This window comes from Nerophis lumbriciformis, linkage group LG16, assembly GCF_033978685.3.
Source record: "Nerophis lumbriciformis linkage group LG16, RoL_Nlum_v2.1, whole genome shotgun sequence".
NCBI classification, from domain to species: domain Eukaryota; kingdom Metazoa; phylum Chordata; class Actinopteri; order Syngnathiformes; family Syngnathidae; genus Nerophis; species Nerophis lumbriciformis.
The window spans coordinates 8,022,853-8,042,098 of NC_084563.2; the positions used below are offsets into that span (position 1 = coordinate 8,022,853).

A 19,246-nucleotide genomic window follows, 5' to 3' on the forward strand; every position below is an offset into this window, starting at 1 on the left:
CAGATGGTTTGACAAAAACAGACTATCTTTGAATCTCAGTAAAACTAAAATAATGCTATTTGGTAACAGTAGAAGAGAAAGTCAAACACAAACACAAATAGACGGAGTAGACATTGAAAGGGTAACATAATAACACATTTTTTGGGTTATTATTGTATAATAGATGATACAATTAACTGGAAATGTCATGTAAAAAAATATACAACATAAAGTAGCAAAAAACACGTCAATAATGAATAAAGCAAAACATGTTCTCAACCAAAAATTACTTTTTATTCTCTACTGCTCACGAGTGTTACATATCTGAGTTATTGTGCAGACATATGGGAAATAACTACAAAAGTACACGTCATTCATTAACGGTGTTACAAAAAAAAAAATCAGTTAGAATAATACTAAAAGTTGGATATAGAGAACATAAAAACCCTTTATTTATTAAATCAAAAATACTGAAATTCAACAACATAGTGAATTTGCAAACATCTAAAATTATACAAAAAGCAAACTATAATCTGCTACCTAAGAATGTACAACAATTCTTCTCAACTAAAGAGGATAAATATAACCTTAGAGGAAAATGTAATTTAAAACATGTGTATGCACGTACAACACTTAAGACCTTCAGTATATCAGTATGTGGAATTAAATGATGGAATGGATTAAGCAAAGCAATCAAACAATGTACTAATATGATCCACTTCAAGAAACTCTTCAAACCTAATGTGTTTACAAACTACAAAGAAGAAGAACTATTATGAACATTCTGGGTAACCCTTTTAGTATGGGGAACATATTCTAAGTAACATAGACTTAATTAAGAGTTATTTGGACACTAGGGGAACATATTGTAAGTAACAAAGACTTAATTTAGAGTTATTTGGTTAGGGTTAGGTTTAGGGTTAGAGTTAGGGTTAAGGTTGTTGTATAATAAAGCCATGCAGAATAATGCATTAATTAGTATTTAATAAAGACTAATTAAGAGCCAAAATGTTACTAATTGGCATGTTAATAAGCAACTAATTAATGGGGAATATGTGTTCCTCATACTAAAGTGTTACCACATTCTCAATGTATTTAATCCATCTATTCATTTTCTAGATAATCTTACTCATCTCACCATATGAAATGTAACTTACTTCACCAATTATTATTTATTTATTTGTATTGTGATTACTTATGGAGTATATTGTGAATAAATTGAGAATAGGAGAGTGAACAAAACATTTAGCAACTGTTATGTAAAGGAAAAGGGGTAGGATTGAAAAAGCTCTGCTTCTTCCTACTCCTTTTCCAACACGTTGAATAGAGAAACTGGAAATTGTGATGCACCATGTTGTATGCATGCATGTGAGATGTATCATGTTGTATGCATGCATGTGAGATGTATCATGTTGTATGCATGCATGTGTGATGTATTACATTGTATGCATGCATGTGTGATGTATCATGTTGTATGCATGCATGTGTGATGTATCATGTTGTATGTATGCATGCATGTGTGATGTACCATGTTGTATGCATGCATGTGTGATGTAACATGTTGTATGCATGCATGTGTAATGTATCATGTTGTATGCATGCATTTGTGATGTATCATGTTGTATGCATGCATGTGTGATGTATCATGTTGTATGCATGCATTTGTGATGTATCATGTTGTATGCAGGCATTTGTGATGCATCACGTTGTATGCATGAATGTGTGATGTAACATGTTGTATGCATGCATGTGTGATGTAACATGTTGTATGCATGTGTGTGTGATGCAACATGTTGTATGCATGCATTTGTGATGCATCACGTTGTATGCATGCATGTGTAAAGTATCATGTATGCATGCATGTGTAATATATCATGTTGTATGCATGCATGTGTAATGTACCATGTATGCATGCATGTGCAATGTATCATGTATGCATGCATGTGTAATGTATCATGTATGCATGCATGTGTGATGTATCATGTTGTATGCATGAATGTGTGATGTATCATGTTGTATGCATGCATGTGTGATGTATCATGTTGTATGTATGCATGTGTAATGTATCATGTATGCATGTGTAATGTATCATGTATGCATGTGTAATGTATCATGTTGTATGCATGCATGTGTGATGCATCATGTTGTATGCATGTATGTGTAATGTATCATGTTGTATGCATGCGTGTGTGATGTATCATGTTGTGTGCATGCATTTGTGATGTATCATGTTGTATGCATGCATTTGTGATGCATCATGTTGTATGCATGCATATGTGATGCATCATGTTGTATGCATGTGTAATATATCACGTTGTTTGCATGCATGTGTAATGTATCATGTTGTATGCATGCATTTGTGATGTATCATGTTGTATGCAGGCATTTGTGATGCATCACGTTGTATGCATGAATGTGTGATGTAACATGTTGTATGCATGCATGTGTGATGTAACATGTTGTATGCATGTGTGTGTGATGCAACATGTTGTATGCATGCATTTGTGATGCATCACGTTGTATGCATGCATGTGTAAAGTATCATGTATGCATGCATGTGCAATGTATCATGTATGCATGCATGTGTAATGTATCATGTTGTATGCATGCATGTGTAATGTATCATGTTGTATGCATGCATTTGTGATGCATCACATTGTATGCATGCATGTGTGATGCATCATGTTGTTTCATCCAGGTCACATCAGGACGTCCGGGCACCGGAAGCAGCGTGCAGGCGCGCTCCAGCCCAGCAGCGCAATGGTTAACTTGCAGGGGAGTCTCCTTCTCCTCCTCTTCCTCCTAGGGCTCGGAAGTGAAACTTTTTTTCCTTTTTTTTTTTTTTTTTGAATGTTCGGCACCTGTTGGCTGGCCAGTCGTGCACAGAGGCGACTTTAGCTCAACGCCAACGAGTCCACTTAGCCTCCGTGGACTTTTACGCACGAGACAACCAATCCCTGGACTATATTTCCCCACTCGTTTTTTTTTTTACCCCCCACTTGGACTCGACCACCGCATGCCGCATCCCCTCCTTTCGTATTTGTCAGCTCTTTTAACTCCTTTTTGTCAACTTTTTCACGTTGCTCCCGGCCGGATTGATGGTGAGGATTATGCGGATTCTACTGCGCGTCCGTGCGCCCCAGACGTGCCCGAAGCTGCAGCCCCGGCGCCCCTGCTGATCCCTCCAGCCTCCCCAGTCCCAACACCCCGTGCATGAACCACCACTCTTCCAAATGATCCTCCCATCCCTCCTCATCCTTCTGGCGTCACTCCTGCAACCAAGTGTCCCGGAGGCTCAGTCCAGTCATGTCAGCAAGTCCCACCTTCCAAGCGTCAAGGAGCAAAACGGTCAGTTGGTCTTTTTTTTTTTTTGGGGTTGTTATTCTCCCTGCACGCACCGATTCTCATTCCTTCTGGGCTCTAAGCCAGTAGTTTTTTTTTCTTTTCTTCCTCATCTTAAAGAGCACATCTTGCTTGAGTTTGCTGCAATGAATGGCTGCGTTTCATTCATTCACATCAAACGTGGCCATGGCGCAGGATGTGGACGCGCAAAATTACCTTTGTGCAAGTTTACCACAGTCAGAGTTGGCCCCCAGGAGAGTTGCGTGTTCCCTGTGATGATGATGATGATGATAATAATAATAACAATGCCTCATTCATGCGCTATTCTCACTGCTTTGGTTGAATATAGGAACACTTTTGTGATGATGCTGATTAGTAGGGAGGGGCATCGGTACTCAGGGGTCCCAATTTTCAGTACTTTTGTGCGTGTTAGTAAATATTAATTGTTTTTTGATGATAAAATTTATTTTTTTACTGGAACTGATTTTAATTTATTATCACATTTCTGAGTTTATGGTGTTTATGACACTGAGTTTATGGTGTGTTGTTGGTCATTTTAGTCGTCGTACCCTAAAAAGTGTTAATACTGGAAGTGATGATACAATCTATTTTGTCTTACTGCACCATTTTAAAAGGAACTGATTTTGGTTTAATATATCTTCTTTCATTATGACATTTCTGAGTATCATTTGCAGGTATGACACTGAGTTTATGGTGTGTTGTTGGTCATTTCAGTCGTTTTTCCCTAAAAAGTGCTAATACTGGAAGCGATGAAAACATCTATTTTTTTACTGCATCATTTAAAATGGAACTGATTTTGATTTAATATATCTTCATTTCATTATCACATTTCTGCAATATTTGCAGGTATGACACTGAGTTTATGGTGTGTTGTTTGTCATTTCAGTCATTGTTTCCTAAAAAGTGTTAATACTGGAAGTGATGATACAATATATTTATTTACTGCACCATTTAAAAAGGAACTACTTTTGATTTAATATATCTACAGTACATCACATTTTTGAGTATCATTTGCAGGTATGACACTGAGTTTATGGTGTGTTGTTGGTCATTTTAGTCGTCGTACCCTAAAAAGTGTTAATACTGGAAGTGATGAAGCAATCTATTTTGTCTTACTGCACCATTTTAAAAGGAACTGATTTTGGTTTAATATATCTTCTTTCATTATGACATTTCTGAGTATCATTTGCAGGTATGACACTGAGTTTATGGTGTGTTGTTGGTCATTTCAGTCGTTGTTTCCTAAAAAGTGTTAATACTGGAAGTGATGAAAACATCTATTTTTTTACTGCATCATTTAAAATGGAACTGATTTTTATTTAATATATCTTGTTTCATTATCAAATTTCTGCAATATTTGCAGGTATGACACTGAGTTTACGGTGTGTTGTTGGTCATTTCAGTCGTTGTTCCCTAAAAAGTGTTAATACTGGAAGTGATGAAACAATATATTTATTTACTGCACCATTTAAAAAGGAACTACTTTTGATTTAATATATCTACAGTACATCACATTTTTGAGTATCATTTGCAGGTATGACACTGAGTTTATGGTGTGTTGTTGGTCATTTCAGTCGTTGTTCCCTAAAAAGTGTTAATACTGGAAGTTATGATAACATCTATTTTTTTTACAGCACCATTTAAAAAGAAACTGATTTTGATATATTTTTTTTCTTTCATTATCACATTTCTGAGTATCATTTGCAGGTATGACGCTGAGTTTATGGTGTGTTGTTGGTCATTTTAGTCGTTGTTCCCTAAAATGTGTTAATACTGCAAGTGATGATAACATATATTTATTTACTGCACCATTTAAAAAGGAACTACTTTTGATTTAATACATCTATATCACATTTTTGAGTATCATTTGCAGGTATGACACTGAGTTTATGGTGTTTTGTTGGTCATTTCAGTCGTTGTTTCCTAAAAAGTGTTAATACTGGAAGTGATGAAAACATCTATTTTTTTTACTGCACCATTTAAGAAGGAACTGATTTTGATTTAATATAAAGACAAGCAGTAGACAATGGATGGATGGATATTTTCTTTCATTATCACATTTCTGGGTATCATTTGCAGGTATGACACTGAGTTTATGGTGTGTTGTTGGTAATTTCTCCCGTTGTTCTCTAAAAAGTGTTAATACTGGAAGTGTTGAATTTTTTTTTTTTTTTTTTTACTGCATCTTTTAAAAAGGAACTGATTTTGATTTAATACATCTTGTTTCATTGTCACATTTATGAGTATCATTTGCAGGTATGACATTGAGTTTATGGTGTGTTGTTGGTCATTTCTGTCGTTTTTCCCTAAAATGTGTTAATACTGGAAGTGATGATGAAATCTATTGTTTTACTGCACCATTTAAAAAGGAACTGATTTTGATTTAATATATCTTGTTTCATTGTCACATTTCTGAGTATCATTTGCAGGTATGACACTGAGTTTATGGTGTGTTGTTGTTCATTTCAGTCGTTGTTTCCTAAAAAGTGTTAATACTGGAAGTTATGATAACATCTATTTTTTTTTACTGCACCATTTAAAAAGGAACTGATTTTGATGTATTTTTTTTCTTTAATTATCACATTTCTGAGTATCATTTGCAGGTATGACACTGAGTTTATGGTGCGTTGTTGGTCATGTCAGTCGTTGTTCCCTAAAATGTGTTAATACTGCAAGTGATAATAACATATATTTATTTACTGCACCATTTAAAAAGGAACTACTTTTGATTTAATATATCTATATCAAATTTTTGAGTATCATTTGCAAGTATGACACTGAGTTTATGGTGTGTTGTTGGTCATTTCAGTCGTTGTTCCCTAAAAAGTGGTAATACTGCAAGCGATGATAAAATCTATTTTTTTTACTGCACCATTTAAAAAGGAACTGATTTTGATATTTTTTTTTTCTTTCATTATCACATTTCTGAGTATCATTTGCAGGTATGACGCTGAGTTTATGGTGTGTTGTTGGTAATTTCAGTCGTTGTTCCCTAAAAAGTGTCTACACTGGAAATGATGATAACATCTATTTTTTTTACTGCACCATTTAAAAAGGAACTGATTTTGATGTATTTTTCTTCTTTCATTATCACATTTCTGAGTATCATTTGCAGGTATGGCACTGAGTTTATGGTGTGTTGTTGGTCATTTCAGTCGTTGTTTCCTAAAAAGTGTTAATACTGGAAGTGATGAAAACATCTATTTTTTTACTGCATCATTTAAAATGGAACTGATTTTGATTTAATATATCTTCATTTCATTATCACATTTCTGCAATATTTGCAGGTATGACACTGAGCAAGCTTGGTCATTTCAGTCGTTGTTTCCTAAAAAGTGTTAATACTGCAAGTGATGATAACATATATTTATTTACTGCACCATTTAAAAAGGAACTACTTTTGATTTAATATATCTATATCACGTTTTTGAGTATCATTTGCAGGTATGACACTGAGTTTATGGTGTGTTGTTGGTCATTTCAGTCGTTGTTTCCTAAAAAGTGTTAATACTAGAAGTGATGAAAACATCTATTTTTTTTACTGCATCATTTAAAATGGAACTGATTTTGATTTAATATATCTTCATTTCATTATCACATTTCTGCAATATTTGCAGGTATGAAACTGAGCAAACTTGGTCATTTCAGTCGTTGTTTCCTAAAAAGTGTTAATACTGGAAGTGATGATACAATATATTTATTTACTGCACCATTTAAAAAGGAACTACTTTTGATTTAATATATCTACAGTACATCACATTTTTGAGTATCATTTGCAGGTATGACACTGAGTTTATGGTGTGTTGTTGGTCATTTCAGTCGTTGTTCCCTAAAAAGTGTTAATACTGGAAGCGATGATAAAATCTATTTTTTTTACTGCACCGTTTAAGAAAGAACTGATTTTGATTTAATATAAAGACAATCAGTAGAAAATGGATGGATGGATATTTTCTTTCATTATCACATTTCTGGGTATCATTTGCAGGTATGACACTGAGTTTGTGGTGTGTTGTTGGTAATTTCTCCCGTTGTTCTCTAAAAAGTGTTAATACTGGAAGTGTTGAATTTTTTTTTTTTTTTTTTTTTTTACTGCATCTTTTAAAAAGGAACTGATTTTGATTTAATATATCTTGTTTCATTGTCACATTTATGAGTATCATTTGCAGGTATGACACTGAGTTTATGGTGTGTTGTTGGTCATTTCAGTCGTTGTTCCATAAAAAGTGTTAATACTGGAAGGGATGATGAAATCTTTTTTTTTTTTTACTGCACCATTTAAAAAGGAACTGATTTAGTTTTAATATATCTATATCACATTTCTGAGTATCATTTGCAGGTGTGACACTGAGTTTATGGTGTGTTGTTGGTCTTTTCAGTCGTTTTTCCTTAAAAAGTGCTAATACTGGAAGGGATGATGAAATCTTTTTTTTTTTTTTACTGCACCATTTAAAAAGGAACTGATTTAGTTTTAATATATCTATATCACATTTCTGAGTATCATTTGCAGGTATGACACTGAGTTTATGGTGTGTTGCTAGTCATTACAGTCGTTGTTCCCTAAAAAGTGTTAATACTGGAAGTGATGATAAAATCTATTTTTTTACTGCACCATTTAAAAAGGAACTGATTTTGATATATTTTTTTTCTTTCATTATCACATTTCTGAGTATCATTTGCAGGTATGACGCTGAGTTTATGGTGTGTTGTTGGTAATTTCAGTCGTTGTTCCCTAAAAAGTGTCTACACTGGAAATGATGATAACATCTATTTTTTTTACTGCACCATTTAAAAAGGAACTGATTTTGATGTATTTTTCTTCTTTCATTATCACATTTCTGAGTATCATTTGCAGGTATGGCACTGAGTTTATGGTGTGTTGTTGGTCATTTCAGTCGTTGTTTCCTAAAAAGTGTTAATACTGGAAGTGATGAAAACATCTATTTTTTTACTGCATCATTTAAAATGGAACTGATTTTGATTTAATATATCTTCATTTCATTATCACATTTCTGCAATATTTGCAGGTATGACACTGAGCAAGCTTGGTCATTTCAGTCGTTGTTTCCTAAAAAGTGTTAATACTGGAAGTGATGATACAATATATTTATTTACTGCACCATTTAAAAAGGAACTACTTTTGATTTAATATATCTATATCACGTTTTTGAGTATCATTTGCAGGTATGACACTGAGTTTATGGTGTGTTGTTGGTCATTTCAGTCGTTGTTTCCTAAAAAGTGTTAATACTGGAAGCGATGATAAAATCTATTTTTTTTACTGCATCATTTAAAAAGGAACTGATTTTGATTTAATATATCTTGTTTCATTATCACATTTCTGCAATATTTGCAGGTATGACACTGAGTTTACGGTGTGTTGTTGGTCATTTCAGTCGTTGTTCCCTAAAATGTGTTAATACTGCAAGTGATGATAACATATATTTATTTACTGCACCATTTAAAAAGGAACTACTTTTGATTTAAAAACGAACTGATTTTGATTTAATATATCTTCTTTCATTATCACATTTCTGAGTATCATTTGCAGGTATAACACTGAGTTTATGGTGTGTTGTTGGTCATTACAGTCATTGTTCCCTAAAAAGTGTTAATACTGGAAGTGATGATAAAATCTATTTTTTTTTACTGCACCATTTAAAAAGGAACTGATATTGATTTAATACATATTGTTTCATTGTCACATTTCTGAGTGTCATTTGCAGGTATGACATTGACTGTATGTATGGTGTGTTGATGATCATTTCAGTCGTTGTTCCCTAAAAAGTGTTAATACTGGAAGCGATGATAAAATAATTTTTTTTACTGCACCATTTAAAAAGGAACTGATTTTGATTTTTGTTTTTCTTTCATTATCACATTTCTGAGTATCTATTGCAGGTATGACACTGAGTTCATGGTGTGTTGTTGGTCATTTCAGTCGTTGTTTCCTAAAAAGTGTTAATACTGGAAGTGATGAAAACATCTTTTTTTTTTTTTTTTACTGCATCATTTAAAAAGGAACTGATTTTGATTTAATATATCTATATTAATATATATATATATATATATATATATATATATCTTGTTTCATTATCATATTTCGGCAATATTTGCAGGTATGACACTGAGTTTACGGTGTGTTGTTGGTCATTTCAGTCGTTGTTCCCTAAAATGTGTTAATACTGCAAGTGATGATAACATATATTTATTTACTGCACCATTTAAAAAGGAACTACTTTTGATTTAATATATCTATATCACATTTTTGAGTATAATTTGCAGGTATGACACTGAGTTTATGGTGTGTTGTTGGTCATTTAAGTAGTTTTTCCCTAAAAAGTGTTAATACTGGAAGCGATGATAAAATCTAATTTTTTTACTGTACCATTTAAAAAGGAACTGATTTTGATTTAAAAACGAACTGATTTTGATTTATTATATCTTCTTTCATTATCACATTTCTGAGTATCATATTCAGGTATAACACTGAGTTTATGGTGTGTTGTTGGTCATTTCAGTCGTTGTTCCCTAAAAAGTGTTAATACTGGAATAAATGATACAATACATTTTTTTACTGCACTGTTTAAGTAAGAACTGAGTTTGATTTAATATAGAGACAAGCAGTAGAAAATGGAAGGATGGATATTTTCTTTCATTATCACATTTCTGAGTATCATTTGCAGGTATGACACTGAGTTTATGGTGTGTTTTTGGTCATTTCAGTCGTTGTTTCCTAAAATGTGTTAATACTGCAAGTGATGATAACATATATTTATTTACTGCACCATTTAAAAAGGAACTACTTTTGATTTATCATATCTATATCACGTTTCTGAGTATCATTTGCAGGTATCGCACTGAGTTTATGGTGTGTTGTTGGTCATTCCAGTCGTTGTTTCCTAAAAAGTGTTAATACTGGAAGTTATGATAACATCTATTTTTTTTACTGCACCATTTAAAAAGGAACTGATTTTGATGTATTTTTTTTTCTTTCATTATCACATTTCTGAGTATCATTTGCAGGTATGACACTGAGTTTATGGTGTGTTGTTGGTCATTTCAGTCGTTGTTCCCTTAAAAGTGTTAATACTGGAAGTGATGATAAAATCTATTTTTTTACTGCACCATTTAAAAAGGAACTGATTTTGATTGAATACATCTTCTTTTATTATCACATTTCTGAGTGTCATTTGCAGATATGACACTGAGTTTATGGTGTGTTGTTGGTCATGTGTGTCGTTGTTACCTAAAAAGTGTTAATACTAGAAGTGATGATGAAATCTATTGTTTTACTGCGCCATTTAAAAAGGAACTGATTTTGATTTAATATATCTTGTTTCATTGTCACATTTCTGACTATCATTTGCAGGTATGACACTGAGTTTATGGTGTTTTTGGTCATTTCACTCGTTGTTCCCTAAAAAGTGTTAATACTGGAAGTGATGATAAAATCTACTTTTTTACTGCACCATTTTAGAAGGAACTAATTTGGATTTAATGTAAGGACAAGCAGTAAAAAAAGGTTGGAAGGATATCTTCTTTCATTATCACCTTTCTGAGTATCATTTGCAGGTATGACACTGAGTTTATGGTGTGTTGTTGGTCATTTCAGTTGTTGTTCCCTAAAAAGTGTTAATACTGGAAGTGTCTGACGAGTCCACATTTCAAATTATTTTTGGAAATTGCGGACGTCGTGTCCTCCGGACCAAAGAGGAAAAGAACCATCCGCATTGTTGTAGACGCACCGTTGAAAAGCCAGCATCTGTGATGGTATGGGGGTGTATTAGTGCCCAAGGCATGGGTAACTTACACATCTGCGAAGGCACCATTAATGCTGAAAGGTACATACAGGTTTTGGAGCAACATATGTTGCCATCCAAGCAACGTTACCATGGACGCCCCTGCTTATTTCAGCAAGACAATGCCAAGCCACGTGCTACAACAGCGTGGCTTCATAGTAAAAGAGTGCGGGTACTAGACTGGCCTGCCTGTAGTCCAGACCTGTCTCCCATTGAAAATGTGTGGTGCATTATGAAGCCTAAAATACCACATCAAGCAAGAATGGGAAATAATTCCACCTGAAAAGCTTCAAAAATTTGGACTGTAAAATATGTGGATGGAGAGGGTAGGTGACGTTCATATGTTGTCAATATTCAGTGTTTTATCCTTCATAGTTAATATTGTAAATCCCACATTCTTTATTTTCATGGACATTCTAGGTGTCTCATTCAGTAAAAAAATTCCATTCCAATCCGTTTAAGGCGGTCTGTCATAATGTTTTTAGCAATCAATCAGGCATTATTGTGAGGTTTTGTATTTGTGTTCCTAAAAATAGATATACCGGCCCCCAGATAAAAAAAATTTTCTCTAAATTTGATCTAGAATTAACTTTCACCAACTCAGAGGCGATGCAGCAGCTCAATATGTCAATATAGCAGCTTAAGCCAAAATAGTCTGTCTGTGTTAGCGCTTATAATAACAATATCACTAATACTGTGACGATCAGTCACTTCATTTCTGTTTATTTCCTATCAGTGCTCTTATTTTGGTTCAATTTCCTGTTTTCCCCTCACCTGCTGCTGATTGGCAACCTGGCCACACCTGGTGCTAATCTATTCATGCCTGCCTCGCCTGCTCCTCAGTGCTGGAGGATTGAGTTATGTTTTGGACTTTAAATGCATGACCGCTTCCTTCTCTGTTCATTATATTAATTTAAAATCATCTTACCTGCTCTTCACTCTCCTGGTTCCTGCATCTTTGGGGTCACAAATACCGCAGCAATGCGAGTTTGCGACAAATACTTGGTTAATATCCAGCTCATGACGGGAAACATGGAGTACTGTTGGCTCTTTTTGGATGTTTTTTTGTTCCCAGAATAGGACCGTGTCTGTGAGGAGTTCTGCTAACTGTATGGCTCACAGTTTAGGTACCACATCTCTTAATGCAGTGGGCCCCAACCACCGGGCCGGGGACCGGTACCGGTCTGTGAAGCATTTGCTTCCGAGCCAGAGAGAAATATTAAATAATTTAGGTAACATTTTAATATGGGGAACATATTCTAAGTAACAAAGACTTAATTTAGAGTTATTTGGTTAGGGTTAGGTTTAAGGTTAGGTTTAGGGTTAGGGTTAGTGGGCTAGGGTTAGGGTTGGGGTTGGGGTGAGTGCCATGCAGAATAAGGTATTAATACGCGCTTAATAATGACTAATTAAGAGCCAATATGTTACTAATTTGCATGTTAATAAGCAACTAAATAATGGTGACTATATTCCCATACTAAAGTGCTACCATATATATATATATATATATATATATATCCAGCTCACGACGGGTAAATGGAGTATTGTTGGTGCTTATTGGATGTTTTTTTTCCGAGGGTTTTACAGGCGGAATAGTGAACTCCCATTAGCTGCATTGTTAGCCACCTCTTACTTGCCATATTTTACAATCCAGAATGTATTAAAAAAAAGAAAAACATGTTTTCACTGCAAAAAGTCAGTGTTCGAAAACAAGAAAAAAAATAAAAATTTGGGGTATTTTATTTGAACTAAGCAAAATTATCTGCCAATAGAACAAGAAAATTCGGCTTGTCAAGATTTTCCAAAACAAGTAAAATTAGCTAACCTCAATGAACCCAAAAATACCTTAAAATAAGTACATTCTATTAATACGCACTTAATAATGACTAATTAAGAGCCAATATGTTACTAATTTGCATGTTAATAAGCAACTAAATAATGGTGACTATATTCCCATACTAAAGTGTTACCATATATATATATATATATATATATATATATATATATATATATACATATATATATATATATATATATATATATATATATATAATATCCAGCTCACGGACGGGTAAATGGAGTATTGTTGGCGCTTTTTGGATGGTTTTTTTCCGAGGGTTTTTTGGGCGCAATAGTGAACTCCCATTAGCTGCATTGTTAGCCACCTCTTACTTGCCATATTTTACGATCCAGAATGTATTAAAAAAAAGAAAAACATGTTTTCACTGCAAAAAGTCAGTGTTCAAAAACAAGAAGAAAACAAAAAAATAGGGGTATTTTATTTGAACTAAGCAAAATTATCTGCCAATAGAACAAGAAAATTCGGTAGGTCAAGACTTTCTAAAACAAGTAAAATTAGCTAACCTCAATGAACCCAAAAATACCTTAAAATAAGTACATTCTGCACTTTTCTTGGTAGAAAAAAAAGAGACCTTTTTGCTCAATATGTTGAAAAATATAGGTATTAATACGCACTTAATAATGACTAATTAAGAGCCAATATGTTACTAAGTTGCATGTTAATAAGCAACTAAATAATGGTGACTATATTCCCCATACTAAAGTGTTACCATATATATATATATATATATATATATATATATATCTAGCTCACGACGGGTAAATGGAGTATTGTTGGTGCTTATTGGATGTTTTTTTCCAAGGGTTTTTTGGGCGGAATAGTGAACTCCCATTAGCTGCATTGTTAGCCACCTCTTACTTGCCATATTTTACAATCCAGAATGTATTAAAAAAAAGAAAAACATGTTTTCACTGCAAAAAGTCAGTGTTCAAAAACAAGAAAAACAAACAAAAATTTGGGGTATTTTATTTGAACTAAGCAAAATTATCTGCCAATAGAACAAGAAAATTCGGCTTGTCAAGACTTTCCAAAACAAGTAAAATTAGCTAACCTCAATGAACCCAAAAATACCTTAAAATAAGTACATTCTGCACTTTTCTTGGTAGAAAAAAAAGAGACCTTTTTGCTCAATATGATATGTATATATGTATATATAATATATATATATATCCAGCTCACGGACGGGTAAATGGAGTATTGTTGGCACTTTTTGGATGGTTTTTTTCCAAGGGTTTTTTAGGCGGAATAGTGAACTCCCATTAGCTGCATTGTTAGCCACCTCTTACTTGCCATATTTTACAATCCAGAATGTATTAAAAAAAAGAAAAACATGTTTTCACTGCAAAAAGTCAGTGTTCAAAAACAAGAAAAAATAAATAAAAATTAGGGGTATTTTATTTGAACTAAGCAAAAATATCTGCTAATAGAACAAGAAAATTCGGCTTGTCAAGACTTTCTAAAACAAGTAAAATTAGCTAACCTCAATGAACCCAAAAATACCTTAAAATAAGTACATTCTGCACTTTTCTTGGTAGAAAAAAAAAGACATTTTTGCTCAATATGTTGAAAAATATAGGTATTAATACGCACTTAATAATGACTAATTAAGAGCCAATATGTTACTAATTTGCATGTTAATAAGCAACTAAATAATGGTGAATATATTCCCCATACTAAAGTGCTACCATATATATATATATATATATATATATATATATATATATATATATATATATATATATATATATATATATATAAATAATATCCAGCTCACGGACGGGTAAATGGAGTATTGTTGGCGCTTTTTGGATGGTTTTTTTTCCAAGGGTTTTTTGGGCGGAATAGTGAACTCCCATTAGCTGCATTGTTAGCCACCTCTTACTTGCCATATTTTACGATCCAGAATGTATTAAAAAAAAGAAAAACATGTTTTCACTGCAAAAAGTCAGTGTTCAAAAACAAGAAGAAAAAAAAAATATGGGTATTTTATTTGAACTAAGCAAAATTATCTGCCAATATAACAAGAAAATTCGGTAGGTCAAGACTTTCCAAAACAAGTAAAATTAGCAAAACCTCAATGAACCAAAAAATACCTTAAAATAAGTACATTCTGCACTTTTCTTGGTAGAAAAAAAAGAGACCTTTTTGCTCAATATGTTGAAAAATATAGGTATTAATACGCACTTAATAATGACTAATTAAGAGCCAATATGTTACTAATTTGCATGTTAATAAGCAACTAAATAATGGTGACTATATTCCCCATACTAAAGTGTTACCATATATATATGCATATATATATATATATATATATATATATATATATATATATATATATATATATATATATATATATATATATATATATATATATATATATATATATAATATCCAGCTCACGGACGGGTAAATGGAGTATTGTTGGCGCTTTTTGGATGGTTTTTTTCCAAGGGTTTTTTCGGCGGAATAGTGAACTCCCATTAGCTGCATTGTTAACCACCTCTTACTTGCCATATTTTACGATCCAGAATGTATTAAAAAAAAAAGAAAAACATGTTTTCACTGCAAAAAGTCAGCGTTCAAAAACAAGAAGAAAAAAAAAAAAAATGTGGTATTTTATTTGAACTAAGCAAAAATATCTGCTAATAGAACAAGAAAATTCGGCTTGTCAAGACTTTCTAAAACAAGTAAAATTAGCTAACCTCAATGAACCCAAAAATACCTTAAAATAAGTACATTCTGCACTTTTCTTGGTAGAAAAAAAAAGAGACATTTTTGCTCAATATGTTGAAAAATATAGGTATTAATACGCACTTAATAATGACTAATTAAGAGCCAATATGTTACTAATTTGCATGTTAATAAGCAACTAAATAATGGTGAATATATTCCCCATACTAAAGTGCTACCATATATATATATATATATATATATATATATATATATATATATATATATATATATATATATATATATATATATATATAAATATATATATATATATATATATATATATATATATATATATATATATATATATATATATATATATATATATATATATATATATATATATATCCAGCTCACGGACGGGTAAATGGAGTATTGTTGGCGCTTTTTGGATGGTTTTTTTCCAAGGGTTTTTTGGGCGGAATAGTGAACTCCCATTAGCTGCATTGTTAGCCACCTCTTACTTGCCATATTTTACAATCCAGAATGTATTAAAAAAAAAGAAAAACATGTTTTCACTGCAAAAAGTCAGTGTTCAAAAACAAGAAAAAAAATAAAAATTTGGGGTATTTTATTTGAACTAAGCAAAATTATCTGCCAATAGAACAAGAAAATTCGGCTTGTCAAGACTTTCCAAAACAAGTAAAATTAGCTAACCTCAATGAACCCAAAAATACCTTAAAATAGGTACATTCTGCACTTTTCTTAGTAGAAAAAAAAGAGACCTTTTTGCTCAATATGTTGAAAAATATAGGTATTAATACGCACTTAATAATGACTAATTAAGAGCCAATATGTTACTAATTTGCATGTTAATAAGCAACTAAATAATGGTGACTATATTCCCCATACTAAAGTGTTACCATATATATATATATATATATATATATATATATATATATATATATATATATATATATATATCCAGCTCACGACGGGTAAATGGAGTATTGTTGGTGCTTATTGGATGTTTTTTTCCGAGGGTTTTACAGGCGGAATAGTGAACTCCCATTAGCTGCATTGTTAGCCACCTCTTACTTGCCATATTTTACAATCCAGAATGTATTAAAAAAAAGAAAAACATGTTTTCACTGCAAAAAGTCAGTGTTCAAAAACAAGAAAAAAAATACAAATTTGGGGTATTTTATTTGAACTAAGCCAAATTATCTGCCAATAGAACAAGAAAATTCGGCTTGTCAAGACTTTCCAAAACAAGTAAAATTAGCTAACCTCAATGAACCCAAAAATACCTTAAAATAAATACATTCTCACTAATAACAAGTGCACTTTTCTTGGTAGAAAAAAAAAAAAAAGAGACATTTTTGCTCAAAATGTTGAAAAATATTCCTCAATTAAGTAAATGCTAGTGCCATTATCTTGACATAATAATATGATTTTTTTCATGCTTGAAGTAAGAAATTATTACTTCAAAAAAGTAGTTTTATACTTGTGAGTGTTGATGACGCAGCTTTGCAACAGTTGATATTCTAGTTTCAAGCATGTTTTACTCAATATAGGTCATCAAATCTCAGCAACAAGCTGTAATATCTTACTGAGATCATTTAGGGCCAAATCCCTTAAAACAAGTAATACACTCTAACATAAGTGAGAAGAATTATCTTATCAGACAGAAAATAAGTAAATATCACCCTTATTTGAGATATTTAATCTTACTTAGATTTCAGTTTTTGCAGTGTACATTGTGAATGACTGGCAAAATGACAACAAAAAGTGCAGTTTAAGGATGAACTGCAAACATCAAAGATCCTCCATCTGACAGGAGCACTCTGCTGTTTTGAAGAACCTGTCTTTAGTCCTGCGGCCATGTTGGAGTTTGACCAGAGGTGGGTAGTAACGCGCTACATTTACTCCGTTACATCTACTTGAGTAACTTTTGGGATAAATTGTACTTCTAAGAGTAGTTTTATTGCAACATACTTTTACTTTTACTTGAGTATATTTATAGAGAAGAAACGCTACTTTTACTCCGCTACTTTTATCTACATTCAGCTCGCTACTCGCTACTATTTTTTATCGATCTGTTAATGCACGCTTTGTTTGTTTTGGTCTGTCAGACAGACCTTCAAAGTGCCTGCCTTACTGGTGACGTTTCACTCCGTTCCACCAATCAGATGCAGTCACTGGTGACGTTGGACCAATCAAACAGAGCCAGGTGGTCACATGACCTGACTTAAACAAGTTGAAAAACTTATTGGGGTGTTACCATTTAGTGGTCAATTGTACGGAATATGTACTGTACTGTGCAATCTACTAATAAAAGTTTCAATCAATCAATCAAAAGTGTGAAGGAAAAAAGACCCTTTTTTATTTCAACCGTACATCCCGTCAAAAGCCTAAAGACTGACTGCACAGTTCCTGTCTTCACAATAAAAGTGCCGCTCCATCGCGCCTGCGCTTTCAAAACAAGAGTCTCCGAAAGCCAGCGCAAACAAGCTAGCAAGCTACGGAGTTTGCCGCCAATGTATTTCTTGGAAAGTGTATAAAAACGAATATGGAAGCTGGACATATAAGATGCCAAAAACCAACCACTTTCATGTGGTATTAGACAGAAAGGAGGAACTTTTTTTCTCCTCCATTTGAAAACGTGGACGCTATCATCACTACTGTCTGATTACAATCAATGCAAGTCATCAGAATCAGGTAATACACCAACTTATATTCTTGTCTTCATGAAAGAAAGGAATCTATATGTGTTAAACATGCATGTATATTCATTAAAACACCTTTAACATGTAAACAAAAACGGCAAAATAAATAAATATAAATTATATACTGTATATATATATATATAAATGTGTGTGTGTATATATATATATATATATATATATATATATATATATATATATATATATATATATATATATATATATGTATGTATATATATATACCGTATTTTCCGCACCATAAGTCGCCCTGGGTTAAAAGCCGCGCATTCAATGAACGGCATATTTCAAAACTTTGTCCACCAATAAGCCGCCCCGTGTTGTAAGCCGCATCTAACTGCGCTAAAGGAATGTCAAAAAAACAGTCAGATAGGTCAGTCAAACTTTAATAATATATTAAAAACCAGCGTTCTAACAACTCTGTTCACTCCCAAAATGTACGCAAATGTGCAATCACAAACATACGTATATCAACATGGACAGAGCTGCGTGAAAAAAGCCACCCGGCCTCTTCGCGTAAACTTAAACTTACCTTAACCACTCGCTCATCTTTTCTTCATCCATCCCTTCGAGTTAGCTTTTATGATGACGCCGGCTGGAAAGGTCTCTTTTGGCAAGGTCTTCTTTTTGAATATCACCATGGGTGGAAGTTTCATTAGCATGGCAAGCTAGAACCACAGTGAAGGATGACTTCTCATTCCCTGTGGTGCGAATATTCACCGTACGTGCTCCCGTTGTATCCACAGTGCGGTTCACAGGAATATCAGTTGCTGTGAAATACGGTAGTAATCCGTGTGCGGATGGAGAGATTGCGTCTTTTCATGAACCGG

General features: G+C 33.0%; 1 protein-coding gene across 1 annotated transcript in view; it reads left to right on the plus strand.

The window, feature by feature from the left end:
* The first annotated feature begins 2,837 nt into the window (after nucleotides 1-2,837).
* Nucleotides 2,838-19,246, plus strand: part of pdgfc (platelet derived growth factor c) — a 158,969-nt gene continuing 142,560 nt past the window's right edge. The window contains exon 1 of the mRNA XM_061976590.1: nucleotides 2,838-3,327. Coding sequence (XP_061832574.1) covers nucleotides 3,213-3,327 — 115 coding nt within the window. The 5' untranslated portion in view covers nucleotides 2,838-3,212. The remainder of the gene's footprint in view (nucleotides 3,328-19,246) is intronic.